Source organism: Lynx rufus, unplaced genomic scaffold (assembly GCF_022079265.1).
Source record: "Lynx rufus isolate CCGP_SWC_20201006 ecotype Redwood Valley unplaced genomic scaffold, mLynRuf1.p SCAF_17, whole genome shotgun sequence".
NCBI classification, from domain to species: Eukaryota; Metazoa; Chordata; class Mammalia; order Carnivora; family Felidae; genus Lynx; species Lynx rufus.
The window spans coordinates 13736241-13754456 of record NW_025814831.1 but is presented as its reverse complement, the minus strand read 5'-3'; the positions used below and the strand labels follow the sequence as shown (position 1 = coordinate 13754456).

The 18216-nt window shown below is 49.0% G+C and overlaps 1 protein-coding gene across 1 annotated transcript in view; it reads right to left on the bottom strand.

Moving 5' to 3' along the window:
- CCDC88C (coiled-coil domain containing 88C) overlaps positions 1 to 18216 on the bottom strand; it is a 130497-nt gene that overhangs the window by 109894 nt on the left and 2387 nt on the right. The window contains exon 3 of the mRNA XM_047080215.1: positions 12521 to 12629. Within this exon, the coding sequence (XP_046936171.1) occupies positions 12521 to 12629 (109 nt within the window). The remainder of the gene's footprint in view (positions 1 to 12520; positions 12630 to 18216) is intronic.

Here is an 18216-nt window from a genome sequence, read left to right as displayed (position 1 = left end):
GCAGAGAGAGAGGGAGACACAGAATCTGAAACAGGCTTCAGGCTCTGAGCTGTCAGCACAGAGCTCAAGGCAGGACTTGAACTTAAGAGCTGTGAGATCACGACCTGAGCTGAAGTCAGATGCCTAACTGAGCCACCCAGGCACCCTCAGAGTTTCTGATACTTTAAGCAGCCACAATTCCACATTTTAAAGGAAAGTAAACTGTTCTGACTGGTTACAAGAGCAGGAGGAAAAGCCTGTTTGGTTGCTGTGGTTTGGAAAGGAGGCATTCATTTTTAAAGTTTTAAAGCCATTAAGCCTAAACATTACTAACCTCAGGGGAGCCAAGCTGGCTAGACAAAGTTGAAAACAATCAATGTAATTTCCACCCCCCAGGGACTGGGCCTCCCTAGTACCTGACAGATGGCATCTCCATCAACAAAGCAAACACCACATGAAAGCTTGCAGGTTGGTGTGAAAGCAGCGGGGGTCCCCTCTAAGAGTGGGATTCAAAGGCTCCAGCCACCCCACCCCATTTCGATCTCATTTGCCCCCAGTGACCTCCTCAACAGTCAGGTCCCCAGTCCCTGATGTGTGTCAGGCACTCAAGGGACACACAGAATGAAAAAAGCAAGGCCCTGGGGCATCTGGGTGACTCAGTCGGTTAAGTGGTTAAGCTCCTCTGACTTTGGCTCAGGTCATGATCTCATGGTTCAGTTCGTGAGTTTGAGCCCCTCGAGCCCCTCCTCGGATTCTGTGTCTCTCTCTCCCTCTGCCCCTCCCCTGCTTGTGCTCACTTGCTCTCTCTCAAAAATTAACATTAAATGTACATATATGCACATATATGTACACACACACACACACACACACACACACACACGGACCTGTCTTCCAATTAGTCTAGAAAGAAGCAACAGGTCAGGGAACTCTGTAGGACTATTTTCGCCTAGAGATAGGATCCTGGGTCCAAGCCCAGCACAGTAATGAATTCCCTGAATGCCAGGACTTACTTTCTGAATTTACTTACTCCAGACTCACTCCAGAGTGAGTCGTTCTTGTCTGTTCTGTTGTTTCGTATCTTGTCTCTAACACACGCTGAAATGTTTCCATGCTGATGGGGTGAGACACAAAGATGTAATGCCTACTTTTAACGTGTTTCACTGCTGGTGGCAGATAAAATCATGAGATAATATGCGTAAGATAATAGGCCTAAGACACTCCGCACCATGAGCACACAGTAAACTTTTTAAAAAGCTCATATAGGAAAAAATATGTATGGCAAGTCAAGCACATACGTGCATGCTCATTGGACTAACCCAAACCAATCACAGTGCACCTCTTGGAAGGGCCCGTCCATAAGCCACCCACTAAGAAATCAATGAAGCACGCCCAGAGAGGCAGACCTGCCCACGATACCCTCTGCTCCACCAGTGCGCATCTTATCCTCACGGCTGGCAGGGAACCTGCACAAGGCCCTCATTCAACCCTCCTCATAGTCTCTGAGGCAGGCGCTATTCATATCCTCGTTTTTAGATAAACACTCTCGGAGATGAAGCTGCCTGAGGTCACCAATCTGAGCGGTGAGCTTGCAGGATCCCGAGCCTCTGCAGACAGAGGCTTACAGTTCCTTTTTGTGCTGTGTTTGGCCCCTTCATACTGACCAAATGCCAGGTCAGCCTGGGAGAGGAGCCACTGCCATGAGCATTCACAGACTCAAGAAACTTGGCACTATTTCACCTGAGCCTCATGACAACCTGCAATATGGTATTACCCACACTTTACAGGGGAGGTTCAATGATCCAGCCTAAGTCACATCGGTAGGAACAGGGACACACAAGTTTCTAGACCCTTGAAAGAATAACATGACCCAACCTGACAAAGCAGTGGAGTCTGCCCTTACTTCTGCCCCCGCCCCCCAGCTTCCATCTGGTTCTTCCCCCTCTGGCTTCACCTTCCTGGCCTTCGCCCCACAGAGCTCACTCATCCATTCCACGGGCCAGTGGCTAACATCCTGCCCCCAGCTGAGAAAGCAAACCCGACTACCCCCTCCCAGCCAACGGAAGTGTGCCACCATACGATGTTTCTGGACACCCTGCTTTCAAGCTCCATTTTCCTTTCCAACTGATACGAACTCTTGAACTGGGCCAGAAGTGGCAACAGTTTTACTAGCAGTTGCTCATAAACTTTCAACAGAGCAACTGGCAGTTGTATCATATGAGGACAGTAAAATTAATTAATACACATCAGGGACGGTTGTGTTTGGTAGCTTCAATAAAATAATCTATGAGATAAGTCATCAGAAGCAGCTCAACCCGTCAGGCCTACGTTAGCAGGCTTTTTCTCTCCTTTTCCCTATCGGCATCATGTAATCACCCCCTTTTCTTCTTTCTCATAAAAACCCCTTACTTTCCCCACACAAGTGGGACTCTCTGGTTACTCGGTCATGTTTGGTGCTCCCTGAATTGCAATCCTGAGACCCTGAGTGAAGGGCTTGTTCTTTTCAGTTTTGCCTCCTTTTCTAGGTGGACAGAAGCAATGGGAGGCTCCCCCCAACCCCCCCGAAGCTGCACTGTGCCCCATCAGTATAGGATATAGGGTCAGTATAGGGTCAGAGCATGGCCCTATACTTCAAACACCTCCCTCCCCCCTTTAACCTCTTGAGAAACCTAAATCCCAAGCCAATGGAAACCTTGCAGGGTGTAGCTGGCACAGCCCTTCCAAAACCTCCACCTTCCGTCAACATACCACCAACAAACTCAGAACTGGGGGCCTCTTCAACACCTCCATCAACCTTGCTGAACCCACCGATTTAAGAGCACTTCCTCATCCTCCTTGGTCTTCCTCCTCAATACCAGAAAAACGACTGCAATTCTATCTTAAGATTAAGGACCAAGGCCCTGAATCTGTGGCCAAGTAGGAGAAAAACTATGCCTTTCCAGAAAGAAAGGCTGAATAAGGAAAACTGCCATTAGCCCTGGACGTGAGCCACGCGGGCGGCTTTACGGAGGGGCGAAGCCTGCCCGGGCAAGTTCTTCAGGGACTCCTCCTGACAAAGGAGTTGTAACATCCCACATGCTGATCTCGGCACCAAACACCAAAACCCAAGGCGAGGGAGAGACCCTTCTTTTTTTCTCAAACCTTGAGAAATCCACTTCCCTCCTTTTCGTCACAAAGGGCATCGGTGCCTCTAACCGCTTCCTACGTCTCTGGTGCCTAGTGCACTACGAAAGTTGTTTCTACCACCTTCATTCACCCGGCAGTGCTGGATCCTCAACACTCCCGGCTCTGCTCTGAATGTGTGAGCAACAAGAGCTAACTGAAAAGGACGCCAACTCGCTCCACCTACAAGCAGCATGGCCCATCCTCGGCATCGGAGAGTTTCGCGGCCTGGCTTAGCCAATATTCTGCTGGAAGCACAAATTCAGAACACCTGCCCGGTGGTGGGGTGACCCCCCCCCCCCCACCGCCCCCAGCCAAGCTTCCACCCCCGGCTCCGTTCTGTGCCCAGACCTTCGGAGAAGGGCTCACAAAAAGACCCTTCTTAAACGAATGGCCACTGGCTATGAGAAAACTTGAGCTAAAAGTGGAGAAGGAAATTCATGGCGAGAGAACATGTATCAGAAACAGGATTCAGGAAAGAAGGGCCATTCAGAAGAAGGAGAGGAGCCGGGACAAAGTTCGGATTCGCAGAAGCAGAGGTTTGAGTGGGTCCCTTGGGCCAATCCTGTACCAGGTTTTTGGGCTCCGTGCTGTGAACAGCCCAAAGCCAGCTGGCAGCCCAAGGGGCCTTGGGTGGCACCCTCAGCACCTGGGAGGGAAGGTGTGGCAGCTCAGGGACAGGAGGCAAAGCCCCAACAGTTCAAGGTCTGGACTCAAGGCCAGGAGGGGGAGCCCACACAGACCAGAAAGGATGGTGTCTATACACATACTCCCCCGCCTCCTCTGTCTTTGTGTGTGTCTCTCTCTCTCCCCTCCTCGCCTTCAGCCTCCATGGCCTGGCCAAATTCCAGCTCCACTAATTACATCAGACCCACCTTTCACCCCTCCCCACCCTCTGCAATTAACCCCGATTCTCTGCTTCCTGCTGCTCTGGGGGTGCAGGATGAAGTCTGAGGCCAGCTGTTCCCTCCATCCCACCCACCGCCCAACCCCGGAACTGCTGAACTCACAAGGTGCCTGAAGCAATCCAGTCCCTTCCTCTGGGGCTCCAGGCTAGTGTGAAATCTAGTTTTCAACACGGGAGAGCCTCAGGAAGCAGCGCTCCCAGCCTGGCCCACCACGCAAAGCTTCTGAGCTCAGGATCCACCTCACTCTGGTGTCAGTGCAGATCCTTCCTGGTGGCCCTGCCAACCTTTATAAAACAGACTCTCTACCTACAGCAAGCTATCTCCCTACACAACAGACTACAGGAGGCTTCTTAGAAAGGCATTTCACCAAGCAACCAAAGACCAAGAAACCCTGCAGCTCTCCGGCGCTGTTTCCATATCTTATTTGCTGAGCCTCCCTTCTCTAATCTGTAAAATGGGGACAGCAATTTCCTCCCCACTATGCCAGGGCCTGGCTCATAGGAAGCACGGTTATCTTCTTCTAGCCTTCTGACGGGGGTAAAAACTAAGTCTCGAAGTTCCTGCTTGCTATTTCATATGCCTCGACAGCATTTCTTCTAAAACAAAAAGGAGAAAAAAACAAATCAAGTTCAACTGACACTTAGTCTCCCATTTTGCGGAAACAAAACCTGCCTTTTGGTAGATTTGGGACTGCAAAGCACATGACCCTGGGGCTTCAGCCCCATCTGCCCCACCCTGGTCAGCAGGACAGGAAGGGTCACAGGTCAGGAGTAAATACCTTCTGTTTAGTGTAGAAAAACAGAATTCTAGTGGCCCTGAAAGCTGCCCCCCTCCAGCTGACTCAGAGTCACGGCCACCCCATCGGGCGGGTCCTGAACCCCAGGACCCTGGTGGGAGGGAGGGTCAGATCTGCTGCAGCTCTCAGTGGTCCTGGGTCTGGTAATGCATTTTGCCCTCCCCTCAGAAGCTCGCTCCAGGTGGGGCACCAAGCACGCTGCTATCCATAGCCCCATATGGGCAACACCCCACGGAGTCTCTCAGAATTCGTCCCCTCGCCCCTGCCTTGGTCCAGACCCCCATGATCTGCCCTGACTCCCCACTCCCTCTGACACCAATCTGTTCTTCATGCTGGTGCCAGCATTGCCTTTTTTAAACTTTCCCTTTTAAAAACTCTCCAAAGACTCCCAAGTCCTTTAGGATGAAGTTCAAATTCATTAGCGTGGCATCCACTTCCCTGAAACCTCATCTTTCCAGGCTCCCCCCATCACCACCCGCAAAGACACCCAACCTCTAGCCACCTTGAAGTGATTCAATCAGTCCTCAGGCTGTCTTATGTCTCCACAGCTTTGCAGGTGCTTTTCCTCTCCCAGGACACCCCCTTCCACGCACCCCATGTTCAGCCAGCCTAGCTCCCTGCCAATCCTCCAAGACTCAGTACAAGTGTCACGCCCTACAGAAAGCTCCCCATGAGCTTTGCCCTTTCCCAGGCTGGGGAACTCCCTCCTGTGCCCTGTGGCCTCTCTTCTGCCCACTGGAGGTGGGCACCTCAGGTCTGGAGAAAGGCTTTAACAACAAGAAAGAGAAAGGAACCAGGCAACCCCTGGTGAGTGACACCCTCCCCTGTGGGCCCCCAGGGCTTCCTCAGCCCACATTTCATCACTGCACTAGAGACAATGAGGGACAGGAAGTGAGATGAAGGAAAGAGGAAAGGAGGGGTCCGTGTAGACCACCGCCCCTCTCAGGCTCACTTCCCAACACAGCCTGGAAGGTTCCCTCTTGCACTTTAAACTGACCGCGAATAGTCACAGGGAAGTAGGCAAGCTCCCGGGTCAAGCCCATTAACAGAAAAAGAGCTCCTACCCCTGACTGGGGACAGGACACAGGGGCCTCTCTAATGAAGGCCTCCCAGGCCTGGGGCTGCACCGCACAGCTCATGACCACATTCGGTCACCACACCACAATTGCCGGAAGGCTGTCCTGCTGGAGATTCCAGACCAGCATCCAGTAATACTCCAACACAAGGAAACGTGCCTAGGCATACAGTAAAAATCTCAGACCTTCATCCACACGGCAGAGACACAGAAATCTTCATTATTCATTCAGCAGCGATATGAAACACTGCACATCTTAATACGCAAAGGGCGCCAACGGGCAATCCGGCCAGAAAAACAAGGCAATTCTGGCAGTGAGCAACCGGGGTCCTCCAAGTATTCATGCCCTCTGACCCAGCAATTCCATACCAGGAATTTATCCCAAGGAAATGAAAACATTTGTTGAAAGGCTCAAGTACCAAGTATGTTCATGGTTGTATTGTTTATAATTCTGAGACAGAAATAACTCCGTACCAGCGACAATGGTGGAGCCATCAAGTGCCATGTAGACATTAAAATTCATGTAATGAAAGAACACTTAGTGACGTGGGAAAATGCTCACTGCACAGTAAGTGAAAAGAAAGGTTACAAACAGCATAGAGGATATAACCCACACTGTGAAACCTATGTACACATAAACACCAAAACGTTAACCACAGCAGCTCTAAGTGGCATGATCATGGGTGAACTTACTTTTCCTGATTTCTCCCCATCTGCGATCAGAAATTTTTATAATAAAAAATGTTACTTTTAACATCTTCAAAACGTAAATATAAGCTACAAAATCAAGAACATCCCCCCCTCCAGAGCGCCTGGGTGGCTCAGTCAGTTAAGCGCCCGACTTCGGCTCGGATCATGATCTCACGGTTCGTGAGTTCAGGCCCCGCATGGGGCTCTATGCTGACAGCTCAGAGCCTGGAGCCTGCTTGGGATTCTGTGTCTCCTTCGCTCTCTTTCCCTCCTCCACTTGTGCTCTGTCTCTCAAAAATAAATAAATGTAAAAAAAAAAAAAAAAAAAAAAAAAAGAAAAAAAATTTTTAAAAGAATATCCCCCCTCCGTCTCCCGTGAAGCCTCACAGTCCTCTATAAAACCAAAAGTGGAGAAGATAAGTACTCCCCCGCAAATCTGATACAATGTATTTTTCACAAAGCAAATTCTGCCGGTACTGGTACTGTAGAAAGGGCCTGTGTGGACCTAAGCTCTCCTGAGCACTGTCCCTATCCATCAAAGCAGGTCACACCCACCTAAGGAGGCTTTGCTTGAACTAAACACTAAACACTACAGACCACATGAATTCTCGAGAGGGACCTATGAAGTTTACTGTGTTCCCACCAATGATATCAAACGTACATTTCCTTCTATTCTTACTTTTGATAAAAGTCTTTCCTTTCTCCAACTGAGGGAACACACTTCTAGAGATACTTCTAATTTTAACTAGCCAGCCCATGCTTATCAAATACAACCACTACAGGAAACAGACAGATAGCAAAAACTGGCTGAGTGGGGAAAAGGTACAGACGGTACATGAAGTTTTATCTAAAGGTACCACAAAAAACAACGTATATGCACACATACACATAAACATACATACACACAAGAGTGTAAAGCCATGAACTGGACGCCCACCAAATTAACAATGGGGTCGTCTCCAGGGAGGGAGGGAAGGTGAACTCGATTCACTAGAGGCATCCTAGGGACTTCTATCAGAGAAACGTAGGGGGGGGGGGGCGGGGAACCTAAAGCAGATATGAACAATACTCACATGTTCACATTTATTTTTAACAGAGACACAAGGGTGCATTATGACCATCCGTACTACTTTTGTTTTTCAAGGCAGTAAAGGAAAGAGACTAAAAAAGATAAAAGGCAACCCCAGATTCTCTACTCTGCTTTTCTTCTGAGATAAAAAACAGTATTCTGGGTTGGTTCTAGTCTTCTGACCATGGTGAGAGACGAGAGCTCAGAAGAGCCAAGTTCAAGGAACTCATAAAACAGAGCTTCCTTGAGGTGACATGTCAGATGTCTCCGGCCACTGTGTGACTGTGGAATCTGAGGCCCATGAGGGCCCATCCACTTCTTGACAGATGAGAACTCAGGCGGCCCAGAGAGGGAACGCAGACTATTCCGGTACATGATCAGTTAAGGTGAGAAGCTCAAAGAAACCCCGCAAATTTCTCATTTCAGGGTAAGTTCTGCAGGTGGGTCTCTACATCCACCTGAGGGTCCCGATTTCAGGACAGAGATCTATATGTGTACCTGACAACAAAGATCAACACACAGTGAATTTATCCAAGCCTCTGTTTGAAATGCTTCCCAGCAGCATAAAGCCAAAAAAAGCCTCAGAAACTTCACATGACAAGTAGGCCCTGACTGTCAGGAGGCAGAACAAGGGTGCAGGTATCCAGGGCAGGTAACGGCAATGGGACACTCACGCACAAAACCCAAAGAACAAACACACAGCCACTGCTGCACCAGGGATTTCTGCTTATACTAGCCATATTTTCCTACTGGCTCCACTATCAAATGAACATGCATTTAACATAAACACTCAAGAATCTGAATATAAAAAAGAACCATTCTATAAATCCAAACTTTAACTTAAAAAAGACTCAGATGAAGAAGGGCTTGGTTGTTGAGCATTGAAACAAGCATCACATGATGCCGGGCTCAAAGCTGGCCAGCCAGGTGGCCGGAAGCAGCGTGCAGTTCTGGTCTAAGCTTGCCTTTCCTCCAAGCCTCAGCACATGTCCTATCTGCGGAGACTCATCCTGGAGCAGGTACCTCCACCTTGGACTGCCAGCCTTTTCTTCTGCAAAAGCCAGAGACCGAACCAGGCACTCTCTTCTCTGCCTCACTGTCCCAGGACACATGAGATGTGCCTCTGTATGTGATGGACAGGAGTCACCTGGGGACACCTGGCTGAAGATGCCTCTTCTGGTGATGACTAGAAACGCTCTAACCCTTGGTTCCCACGAGAATGTGCATCAGAATCACCTGGAGGGCTTGTTAAGACAGACTGTAGGGCTGGGGAGGTCTGCAGAAGGGCCTGAGGATCCCCACTTCTACTAAGTTCCTAGGCCATGTCAATACCATTGGCCTGGGGACCACACTCTGAGAAAGCCCAGTGATTCCCAATCCTGCTGGAAGGATGGCAAGACTAACAGCTGGAGAACTTCTAAAATGCAGAATCTAGGCCCCAACGGCAGAGAAGTCCAAGCGGCAGGTCAGAAGGCAGCCTGAGATCTGGCTGACACACCAATGGTCAGACTGAGACTGGCCATGCTTATTTTTACCCACCGTCTATGTTCTGCCCCAGCAAAAGGTCAAGGATCGTTGTCTCCGAAGGTTTTCAGAGCCAAAACTTGAGTTTCCTTGTGACAGAAGCCCACGCTATTCAAGAGAGGTCCCCATCCTTTCTAACTGTCCCTGTCCCATGGTGCCTCTGAAAATAAGGGGACCGCCAAAGGCAGAACCACTGCTTGGCAAACAACACTCAAGGCTGGCTTCTGTGACCTCAATTTCTCAGAAAAGCCACAGGCAAGACTCAATGTCTCAAGTCTACTGAAAAGCCACAGCCAAGTGGGAGTCCCACTCCCTTGGGGGCAGCCTCTCACCCTTCTAGGCCACCCTTGTAACAATAAGGAATGACATTTGTCTTGCTTCATCCTGAGCCCTCACAACCTGCCAGGCCACTTTCACAAAGGGACTCGGGCAGTACTTCTCTTGGAAACTTTTCTTGAGTGACCTTTTATAATAATAACCAATTATGTCTACACTTGAATGTCAGGTGGAAGGAAAAAAGGCAGGATATGCAATTGTATATATGGCATGACCACAACCATGTAAAACAAAAACTATTCATGCAAACACTGGAAGGAAACAGTAAAAACGTTAACAGGGATTGTCTTTAGGTGGTGGGATTGTGGGTGTTCTTTTCTTCTTGCTACTTATTTTCCAAGTTGTTTACAAAGAGCACATATTACTTACAGAACTAGAGCTTAATTTTACAATAAATCGGAAGGAAAAAATATACACAACTGCCCACGTCTAATGTGTGCCAGCCCAGAGAGCAAATGGCCTGCTGGCCTTCTCCACGTAAGCAGGACTGAGGGGCAAGAACGGCTCTGCAGCCTTGAGCAAGTGCCTTCAGCAAATATTCACTCTGGACTGGGCTGCTAATGCACAACAGCATTGCCCTCGAAGGGTTAACAGTGCAGAAGCAGAACAAGGATGCAGGGTCCTCCCTTCTACCTCTGAGACTTCCTGGGCCCTGAACATGGACTAGACATCTTTTCCCCCCAGTTTCTCACCTTCTGGAACTTGACACAGAGCAGCAATCCGCCTCCAAACGGACACTGTCTCAAATAAGCGTCAAACTCCCTTCGGCTGGACTGTCAGGAGCCACTGCCCACCATCAGCACGTGAACTCCTGGACCAGCAAGAGCAGAGGACAGCCCCTGCATGGCCATCACCTCCACTTGAGAGCTTCATCACTGCCACCAACCAGGGAGAGGGTACCACCTCCCTGCCATGCCTCGGGCCTGAGACACACCTGTCAAGTTATCGACAGGGCTGTTAGCCCTGGCCAGCCTTGCACACCGGTTCTGAATTTCGGGATCTCTTATGTTCATATCCTCTCCAGTTCTGATTCATCTAAAACTTAGTGAAACAAACCTTCATTTGAGCAGCTGCAGAAAATGTGGACCCTGACAGATCGAGGACAGACCTGTCTCGTGCCTCCATGTCTTCCTCTACCTCTACACCCCTCCCCTTTCTCTTTCCCATGACCTTCCAAACTTGGAAACTCAATCACCTACCAAGACTCCACTCAGGTGCCCCCTCCTCCAAGAAGCCTTCCCCCTCTCCAACCCTGCAGCATGGGTTAGAGATCTGGTCTCTCCCAACTATCTGCACCATCCACTTCTCCAGGCACTTAGCACACACCATTGAAGGCACCTTCAGACAGGGATCAAGCCCTGAGTACATGCTGAACAGCCCCTTCCACGCCCAGACTCAAGTTCACTGGCAGGCCAATCACCTTTACCCAACTTCCCCTGCCTGTGGCCGTCTCCAGGGGAACACTCGCTGAGTATTTCCTGCCTGCCTGCAGCACGCCCGGCCCCGAGTGTGGCACCCCTCAGATGAGGAAACAAACCCACTTCACCCCACAGATCCAGCTGGCTCAGGCCCTCTCCTCAGCACAGCTGGCATCTACCTGGGACTAATAGGGCAGGGCTGGACCTAAGTCTCCCAGAAGCTGCTCAGAGAGTCCAAGGTGCTGGTCCATGGAATGAGCTCAGGTGGCTTGTGGAATTGGCTGCTCAGGGAAAGTGTCCTAGCACCGAAGCCTTCTCTCACACACCCCGATCTCAATGAGAGGGTGGAAACAATCATCTCGGAAAACCCCGGACACAGTCCACTCCCTCCCTCTCCCTCTCCCATCTGCTCCCAAATTTGTACTGAGTCAGAAGAAGGACCCCTGCAGCCACCACAGCCCTCAGCAGGAGCTGGCCCTGCATGAGGCCTCAGCTCACCTCAGAGCCAGCAACCACCGCACCACACAGGACAGAGAGGGAGCCTACCACTCTGAAAGGGTGGAGGGATCTCTCCACTCTGAAAGATGCCCCTGAACCCCAGCACCAAGACGGAGTTACAGTCCAGAAAGTGGATGCTAAGAACAGGTCTCAGAGGCAGAGTCTGCCCAAGCAATCAGGGAAGCCCCAGCATGAATTCTGGAAAAGACTTGTTCTTGAGCAGTCGTTCTCAAATGGTGTTCCCTGGGGTCCTGGGAAACCACAGAGATCCCCAGAGGGAGAGAGGGAAGCTGAGTAGAGACCACTAGGACCTGTCAAGTCAATCAGAGTCACTAGGGCTTCACTTGGGGCTTCAGGAAAAATGCAGAGGGAAGAATTCTTGTTTCACTGCTATGAAGCTGGGAAACCAGGGTTCTGACACACACATTACACACATCCATTTACAATCAATTACACACATCCATTTACAATCAATATCAAAGACTCTCACCTGACCTTCCCAAGGCTGGGATGGGGATTTTAACAGGCCTTCCCCGGCAGGCCCCCTTGCCCAGCCCATCACCTATCTGCCAGTGAGATACAGGGAGACCCTAACAAACAGACACTCCTCACCATGAATCCCTGTCTGCAAGCTGGGGGCTCAAGCATAACCCTTCTGTGGTCCCCCCCACCCCAACCCTTGCAGTTGCTCCTGAACAAAAGCTCACTGAGCTGTGGGTGACACCACGTCAGGGTGCCCCCGCCCTGCCCCCCGGAGCCAGTCTCCGTTCAGCTGCATGCTTGAGGCTGCGGCTATGAATGGAGGGCCATCTCTGGGAACCCCCACCACACCATACACGATGCTGGGCACACAGCTCAAAGGACGTTCACCAGACAAAGTAATCCAACATCAGACCCTTCTCATGACACCCCCAAAAAATACAAAAGTGAAAACACACCAAGCGTTAGCGAGTAGATGCCTAACCATGAACACCGTTTCCTCTCAGCTTCCTGTGGGGAAACCGCCTGAGTGACGAGACTGCCAGATGCACAGCAGAACCCTGGGGGGACAGAGTTCCTGGCCCTTACCTGGTAGTAGGTCTTAATGTTTCTCACCAAGATGGTCAAGTTCTGAATGCGGAGGTTCACGTCGTTGTTAACGTGCTTGTTGATGCGCTGATTTGTTGGTCTGGGGTCACTAGAGAAGGAAGAGGAGAATGGAAACTGTGTATCGCATCATTTGCCACGCACCCCCATTCCCAGGCAAGTGTGAACCTCCCGTCCTCCCCTCCAGCCTCGGTTACTATGCAGCTATGACTGTGGATTGAGTCAAATCCTTATTCTGCTACTGCCAATCCCCGGATCTTGGGTGGGGGTGCCCCATCACCTCCCTGCTTCCCCATCCCGCAGCACCTAGCCCATCACAGGCCCGGAGTCAATGCTATTTCTCCTTATTCTGCTACTGCCAAGTCCCAGACCTTGGGGGGGGCGGGGCGGGCATCACCTCCCTGCTTCCCCATCCCCCGGCTGGAGTCAATGCTATTTCCATCCCTACTGCTAGCAACACCCATAATCCACCACCAAACGCCAGTGCAGACCCAAAAGGTTATACTGTATAAAAACCAATAACCCATCCCAAGATTTCAAGATTAAAAAGGTTAAGGGGCGCCTGGGTGGTTCAGTCAGTTAAGTGTCCAACTCTCGGCTTTGGCTCAGGTCATGATCTCACGGTTTCATGAGTTCCAGCCCTGTGTCAGGCTCTGCATTGACAGTGGGGAGCCTGCTTGGGATTCCCTCTCTCTCTACCCGCCTCCCACGCTGTCTCTCTCAAAATAAACAGACTTACAAAAAATAAAATGTTCAAGTCTGAACAGACCAAAATATACTAAATACCAAGAAAGACAAGGAAAAAAAATGATGTTTTCTGACAATAAATCAAAATTATTAAAGTTCCATCTCCCCCTCCCCCACCCCGTCAACCAGATTGGTCTAGGCTGGTCCTGCCGGTGATTGACATTTCAGGGACACAACTCTACCCCCGAAAAACCCGAGTCTGTGACAGGGCATGACATACACGCACCCTATGAGAAAGGCTAAGAGCAGAGATATAAATAATTCATGTGGGAAACCCCCAAAGCGTCATTTATTTTCCAATCTCAGGCAAAAGTCAGGTCCAGCTGCGATGAAACTAGAAATCTGAATCAAGTGATTTATCATTCCTCTCATTTACGTCCAGAACATTTTTCAAAAATGTTTATGTGAAGAGAACAGAGTCAGGAAAAGAAATTCAGCTTCCGCCTCCCCAGGTACCACGCGATGCTTTCCACAACAAAGCCCTCCCTCCCAGGTGCCTTTCCCATCCTCCACAAAGAGAGCTAACTGAAATGAGGGCTGTTTTCAGGGCTTCATCATCTGTCATCTTGGCTCCGTGATAAGGGTGCTGAAACTCCCCGGGGTGGTGTGAAGGCAGAGTCAGCCTCTTCCTCAGTAATCGGCCCACAAGGAGACAGGAGCACAGGAATGGGGGTGGGGGGGGAGAGTTAAGGAAATCAACCTCAATGCCACTCGACTCATCCCAAAGCCAACACAAAACTGACCAAAAAAAAATTTACAAATAGAAATCTTTTCAAGTATATCTTTTCAAGTATATCTTTTCAAGTATATATACTTTGGAAGTATAATCTTCTTCTTAATAACATGAGCTGTTTGGAATTCAGCCGTTAAACATTTGACATATACACCACGAGTCCCTACCCTGTTTCATGTGTACGCAAACCCCTTTACGCATTACATGTTGTCAGCCATGGATTTTGTTTGAACACCCTGTATCCCCTAAAATAATCGCATGGGTACCTTGGGTCAACCAGGGAATCTCTTTTCAACTGTCATGTGACAACATGTCTTATTGTCCCCACACGGTAATGGAGCCTGGCCAAGCCATTTGCACGTTAGATTTCTCTTGGAGCCATTCATTACTGAGAAAACAAAGGTTAACAGTTCAGTGGAAATTAATTTAGGAATAGAGGCGGCATTCAGAACGTAAACCGCAAAGGCATTGTTAGCTACAGAAGTATACCTAACATTACAAATAATTTATCTCAAAGGCTCACTTCTCCTCTGCTTAGGTATCTCAAGAGATGAGAAACAAGTTCATAATGTGACTAAAGTACTTCTTAAAACTGAACTCCGAGAACACGCAGGACTTTTTCTGTTTTGCTACTGCGGTCCCAGCTTTGAGTCAGAGGGTCTCGGCACACGTGGTGGAATACACGTTCACTGCGTGAGCAAAGGCACAACGCACAAGGGATGGGGGGGGGCGGTGGGGACCTGGGTGCCCCTCAGATAACAGCAGGGAAGCCTCTGACCATCTCGGCTTTTGTTCTCCCAGTTCAGCTAAGAGAAACAACACTACAAAAGAGCCTCATTCGATGCTTACCATATGAGTAATTAGACTCATTATCACGATCATTAGTACTCCCATCCCAGGGTAGAGAGGTTATGAGGAAACAACTGGAAACAAAAGTCAACTAGGGTTAAGTAAGGCTCATCCTCACTCTCCCAGCACTAAGTAACCTCCACCTTTCTATGCTGCAGGAAATGGGTCAGAAGGCACAGACTCCAGTCCGGGGGACAGGACTGGCCAAGGTTCTCTGGGCCCCAGGGTGCTCATCTGCAAAATGACTGTAGGATCCTTCCAGCCCTAGACTGTCATTCTGTGAAGGCCAGGTCGCACTGGCCGTACTTGGTCCTAGATCCCAGAAAGGACATCATATAACCATTGCACCAACTGCACATCCCCAAAAGCCATCATTAACAACAAGATCTTCTTTCCACAATATCTAGATGTCAGAGGGCAGGAGAGAGGCACTGGGGGTGCAAATATCTGGTAGTGTGTCCCATCTCGGAGAGTTCCCAGTCCAAAGTGTGGGGCCCCCAGGGCCTCCTTCTCATAAAAACTTCTAACTAGAAAAAAGGAAATCAACTTGCCCTAGAATTTTAAAGAGAGTTATGATTTAGGTTTATAGCAATCTTGCCCCCCTCCTTTTTGAAAGCCAGCCCCCAACTTTGGTTATATTCCAAAGGCTTCCAAAATTTAAACCTGAGTCAAGAAACGTATTGACACAGATGTCTACAATATATCACAGGTGAAAAAAAAAAAGGATGTTAAAAAAACAACAGCATGAGCCCAAGTTTGCATAAAAATACATTAAGGAACATACACCTATTTACTATAGACATTCAGAAGACACAGATTAGCACTGCTACCTCTTTGTGGTAAAATTATAGGTAATTTTATTTTGCTCACCATTTCTTATTCTCCTGCAACGAGTGTAAACTTTTGGTGTAATTAAATATATTTTTTTTTCAACTTGAGAGACAGCAAGCAAGTGCGTGAGGCACAGAGACAGAGAGGGAGAGAGAGAATCCCAAGCAGGCTCTGCACTGTCAATGCAGAGCCTGACCCAGGGCTTAAACCCAGAAACCGTGAGATCATGACCTGAGCTAAAGAGTCAGATGCTTAACTGACTGAGGTGCCCCCCTTGGTGTTATTTTTAAGGACTCAAAGCCCCCATGTCATACTCTGTAGCCAAAAAAGGAAATCACTTAAGTTCACAAGTAAAAATTTTTGCGCCAACACTTTCCTGCCAACACAAACTCATTCAACAACAAGTATTTGCCCTTATATCCTCAGCTTTCACAGATACCGAATAGGAATAGAACTCCTCTTCCAGCACACTAGGGGAAAAAAAAATTATCCTTCAAATGCCTTTTAGAAACTTAGGCCTGAGGAGGTTTCTAACCCTTGAAAAAGATCCTGAATTTTGCAGTGAGCACCAGGGGTAAAGAAGGGAGTCTGAATAAAGCAAATAGTGCTGGACTTCCCACAGGCCTTGCAAGGGCACAGGCTCTCAGTCCCAATCCCAAGTTCCCAACTGCACTCAACAGCCACAGCCTCAAATCAGAAGGTGTCTGCTCTCAGAAGTACAGATGCACGCTGGAGCAGGCACGGGGGTGCACGCACGAACATGGCCCAGGCCTCACTCCCAACAATGATGGACGTTTTTTGGGCATTTTCTATACACATCTTATTCAATCCTCCCAAGTTTATAAAATACAATCCCCTTATTACTGATAGCGAAGTTGAGGCTTAGAGAATGTAAGTATTTGCCCAAGGTGGCTGAACTAGTAAGTGGCAGAGAAGGGAACGTGAACTTGGTCCCTGAAACATCAGGCAGACAAGTGCTTAAATACTTTTGCTATGAGACAGTGAGAAACGTGTCCAAAGTGAATCAGAAATCTTGTTTTCCCTTGGGTACCAGCAGATCACCCAGAAAGACTGCATTTACAGAGGCACTATTCAGCAGGGTGCCCTATGCATCTTGTTCCAAGCCACTCAATGCCTTTCACTCAAGAATTCTCCTAGACCTGGGCCTCCCCTGAAAGCTGAGCCCACAGGGCTTTCCTGCTTCCAGGCACTGATGTCACCGTGAGGCCAGGGCCAAGAGACTACTACCGTGGCCTTCTTCAGTTGCCGGAGACAAAGCCTAGGTGCAGCCACGTGACCCCCGCCGGCATCCATATGGCTCTGAAGTGTTAGGTAACATGCCTCTTATCTGAGCTCCAGCAACCCACTGAGCACACTGCTCTCTACAATTTTCCCAGGTCCTACCAACTTGGGGAGAATTTACCAAAATAGGCAAGTAGCACACAGTTGGAGCTATCAGCATAGGAGATAAGGCAGAATCGCCTTATCACTTACCTGCTAGTTAGCCTGACATTTCTCCATTTGGCACAAGTGAACACCAAGGCTTACAGACAGTGTCAAATATGGGGCTTGGACTCGGGTCCCAGCGTCCAGCTGTGCCCTAGCACTTGCTGAGAGAGGACCAAGGCTATGAGCTACGCAGTAATCTAGGAGACTAACAACGTAGGAGAAAGGTAGACTGGAAAAACTCCTAAGGGGCACCTCAAATCCGTTCTGGATTAAGATGGCACATATATAATTGATACTAATACCTGTTAAGTGGCAAGCACTGTGCTAATCGCTAACACATCATCCCTTTTAATCCTCACAAACATCGCTTAAAGGAGGCAATTTACTTCCCATTCTACAGATGAGCAAACTGAAGTGTTGAGCTGTGTGTGCCCAGCCTCACCTGGCGAGTGTAAGCTGACCTAGGGTTCAAACCCTGGCTGGCTACCTAGACTGTCAACACTAGGGCTGGAACACTTTTTTTTTTTTTCAATTGAGGTAATTACATAGAGCGAATGCACAGATCGTAAGTTACAGCTTGATGAGTTCTGAAAAATGAAATGTCCTTCATTTCATGATCAATGTCCTGATCAATGTACAGATCAGTATTACCGTCCCTAAAAGTTCACCTGTGTCTCCTTTCCAGACGATCCCCACCCACCTCCAGGTGCAAACAACGTTCTGATTGCTATCACCTGGAACAGGGTCATTCTGTAAACGGTGTGCTGCTGAAGCCATTCACTCCTTGATTTCCTTGTTCAGAAAGCCACCCAAACAGCTTCCTGGTGTCCTTTCCTCTGTTCCTGACCCTGGCCAGAAGGCACCAGAAACACTGCTTGAGGCCATAAGAGCTGCGAGGACTTATCAGCTCCCATTTCTAGAATGATTATCTTCGCATATCACAGAGGAGAGATCATGTAAAATTGTCAAGGGAAGTGGAGAAGCCCTTCAAACTGAATTTAGCCACGGGCCAAGTGTGAACAAGTGATGAGCTGGCATTTCTCAAAGGAATGGTCCAACAGGCTCTCCT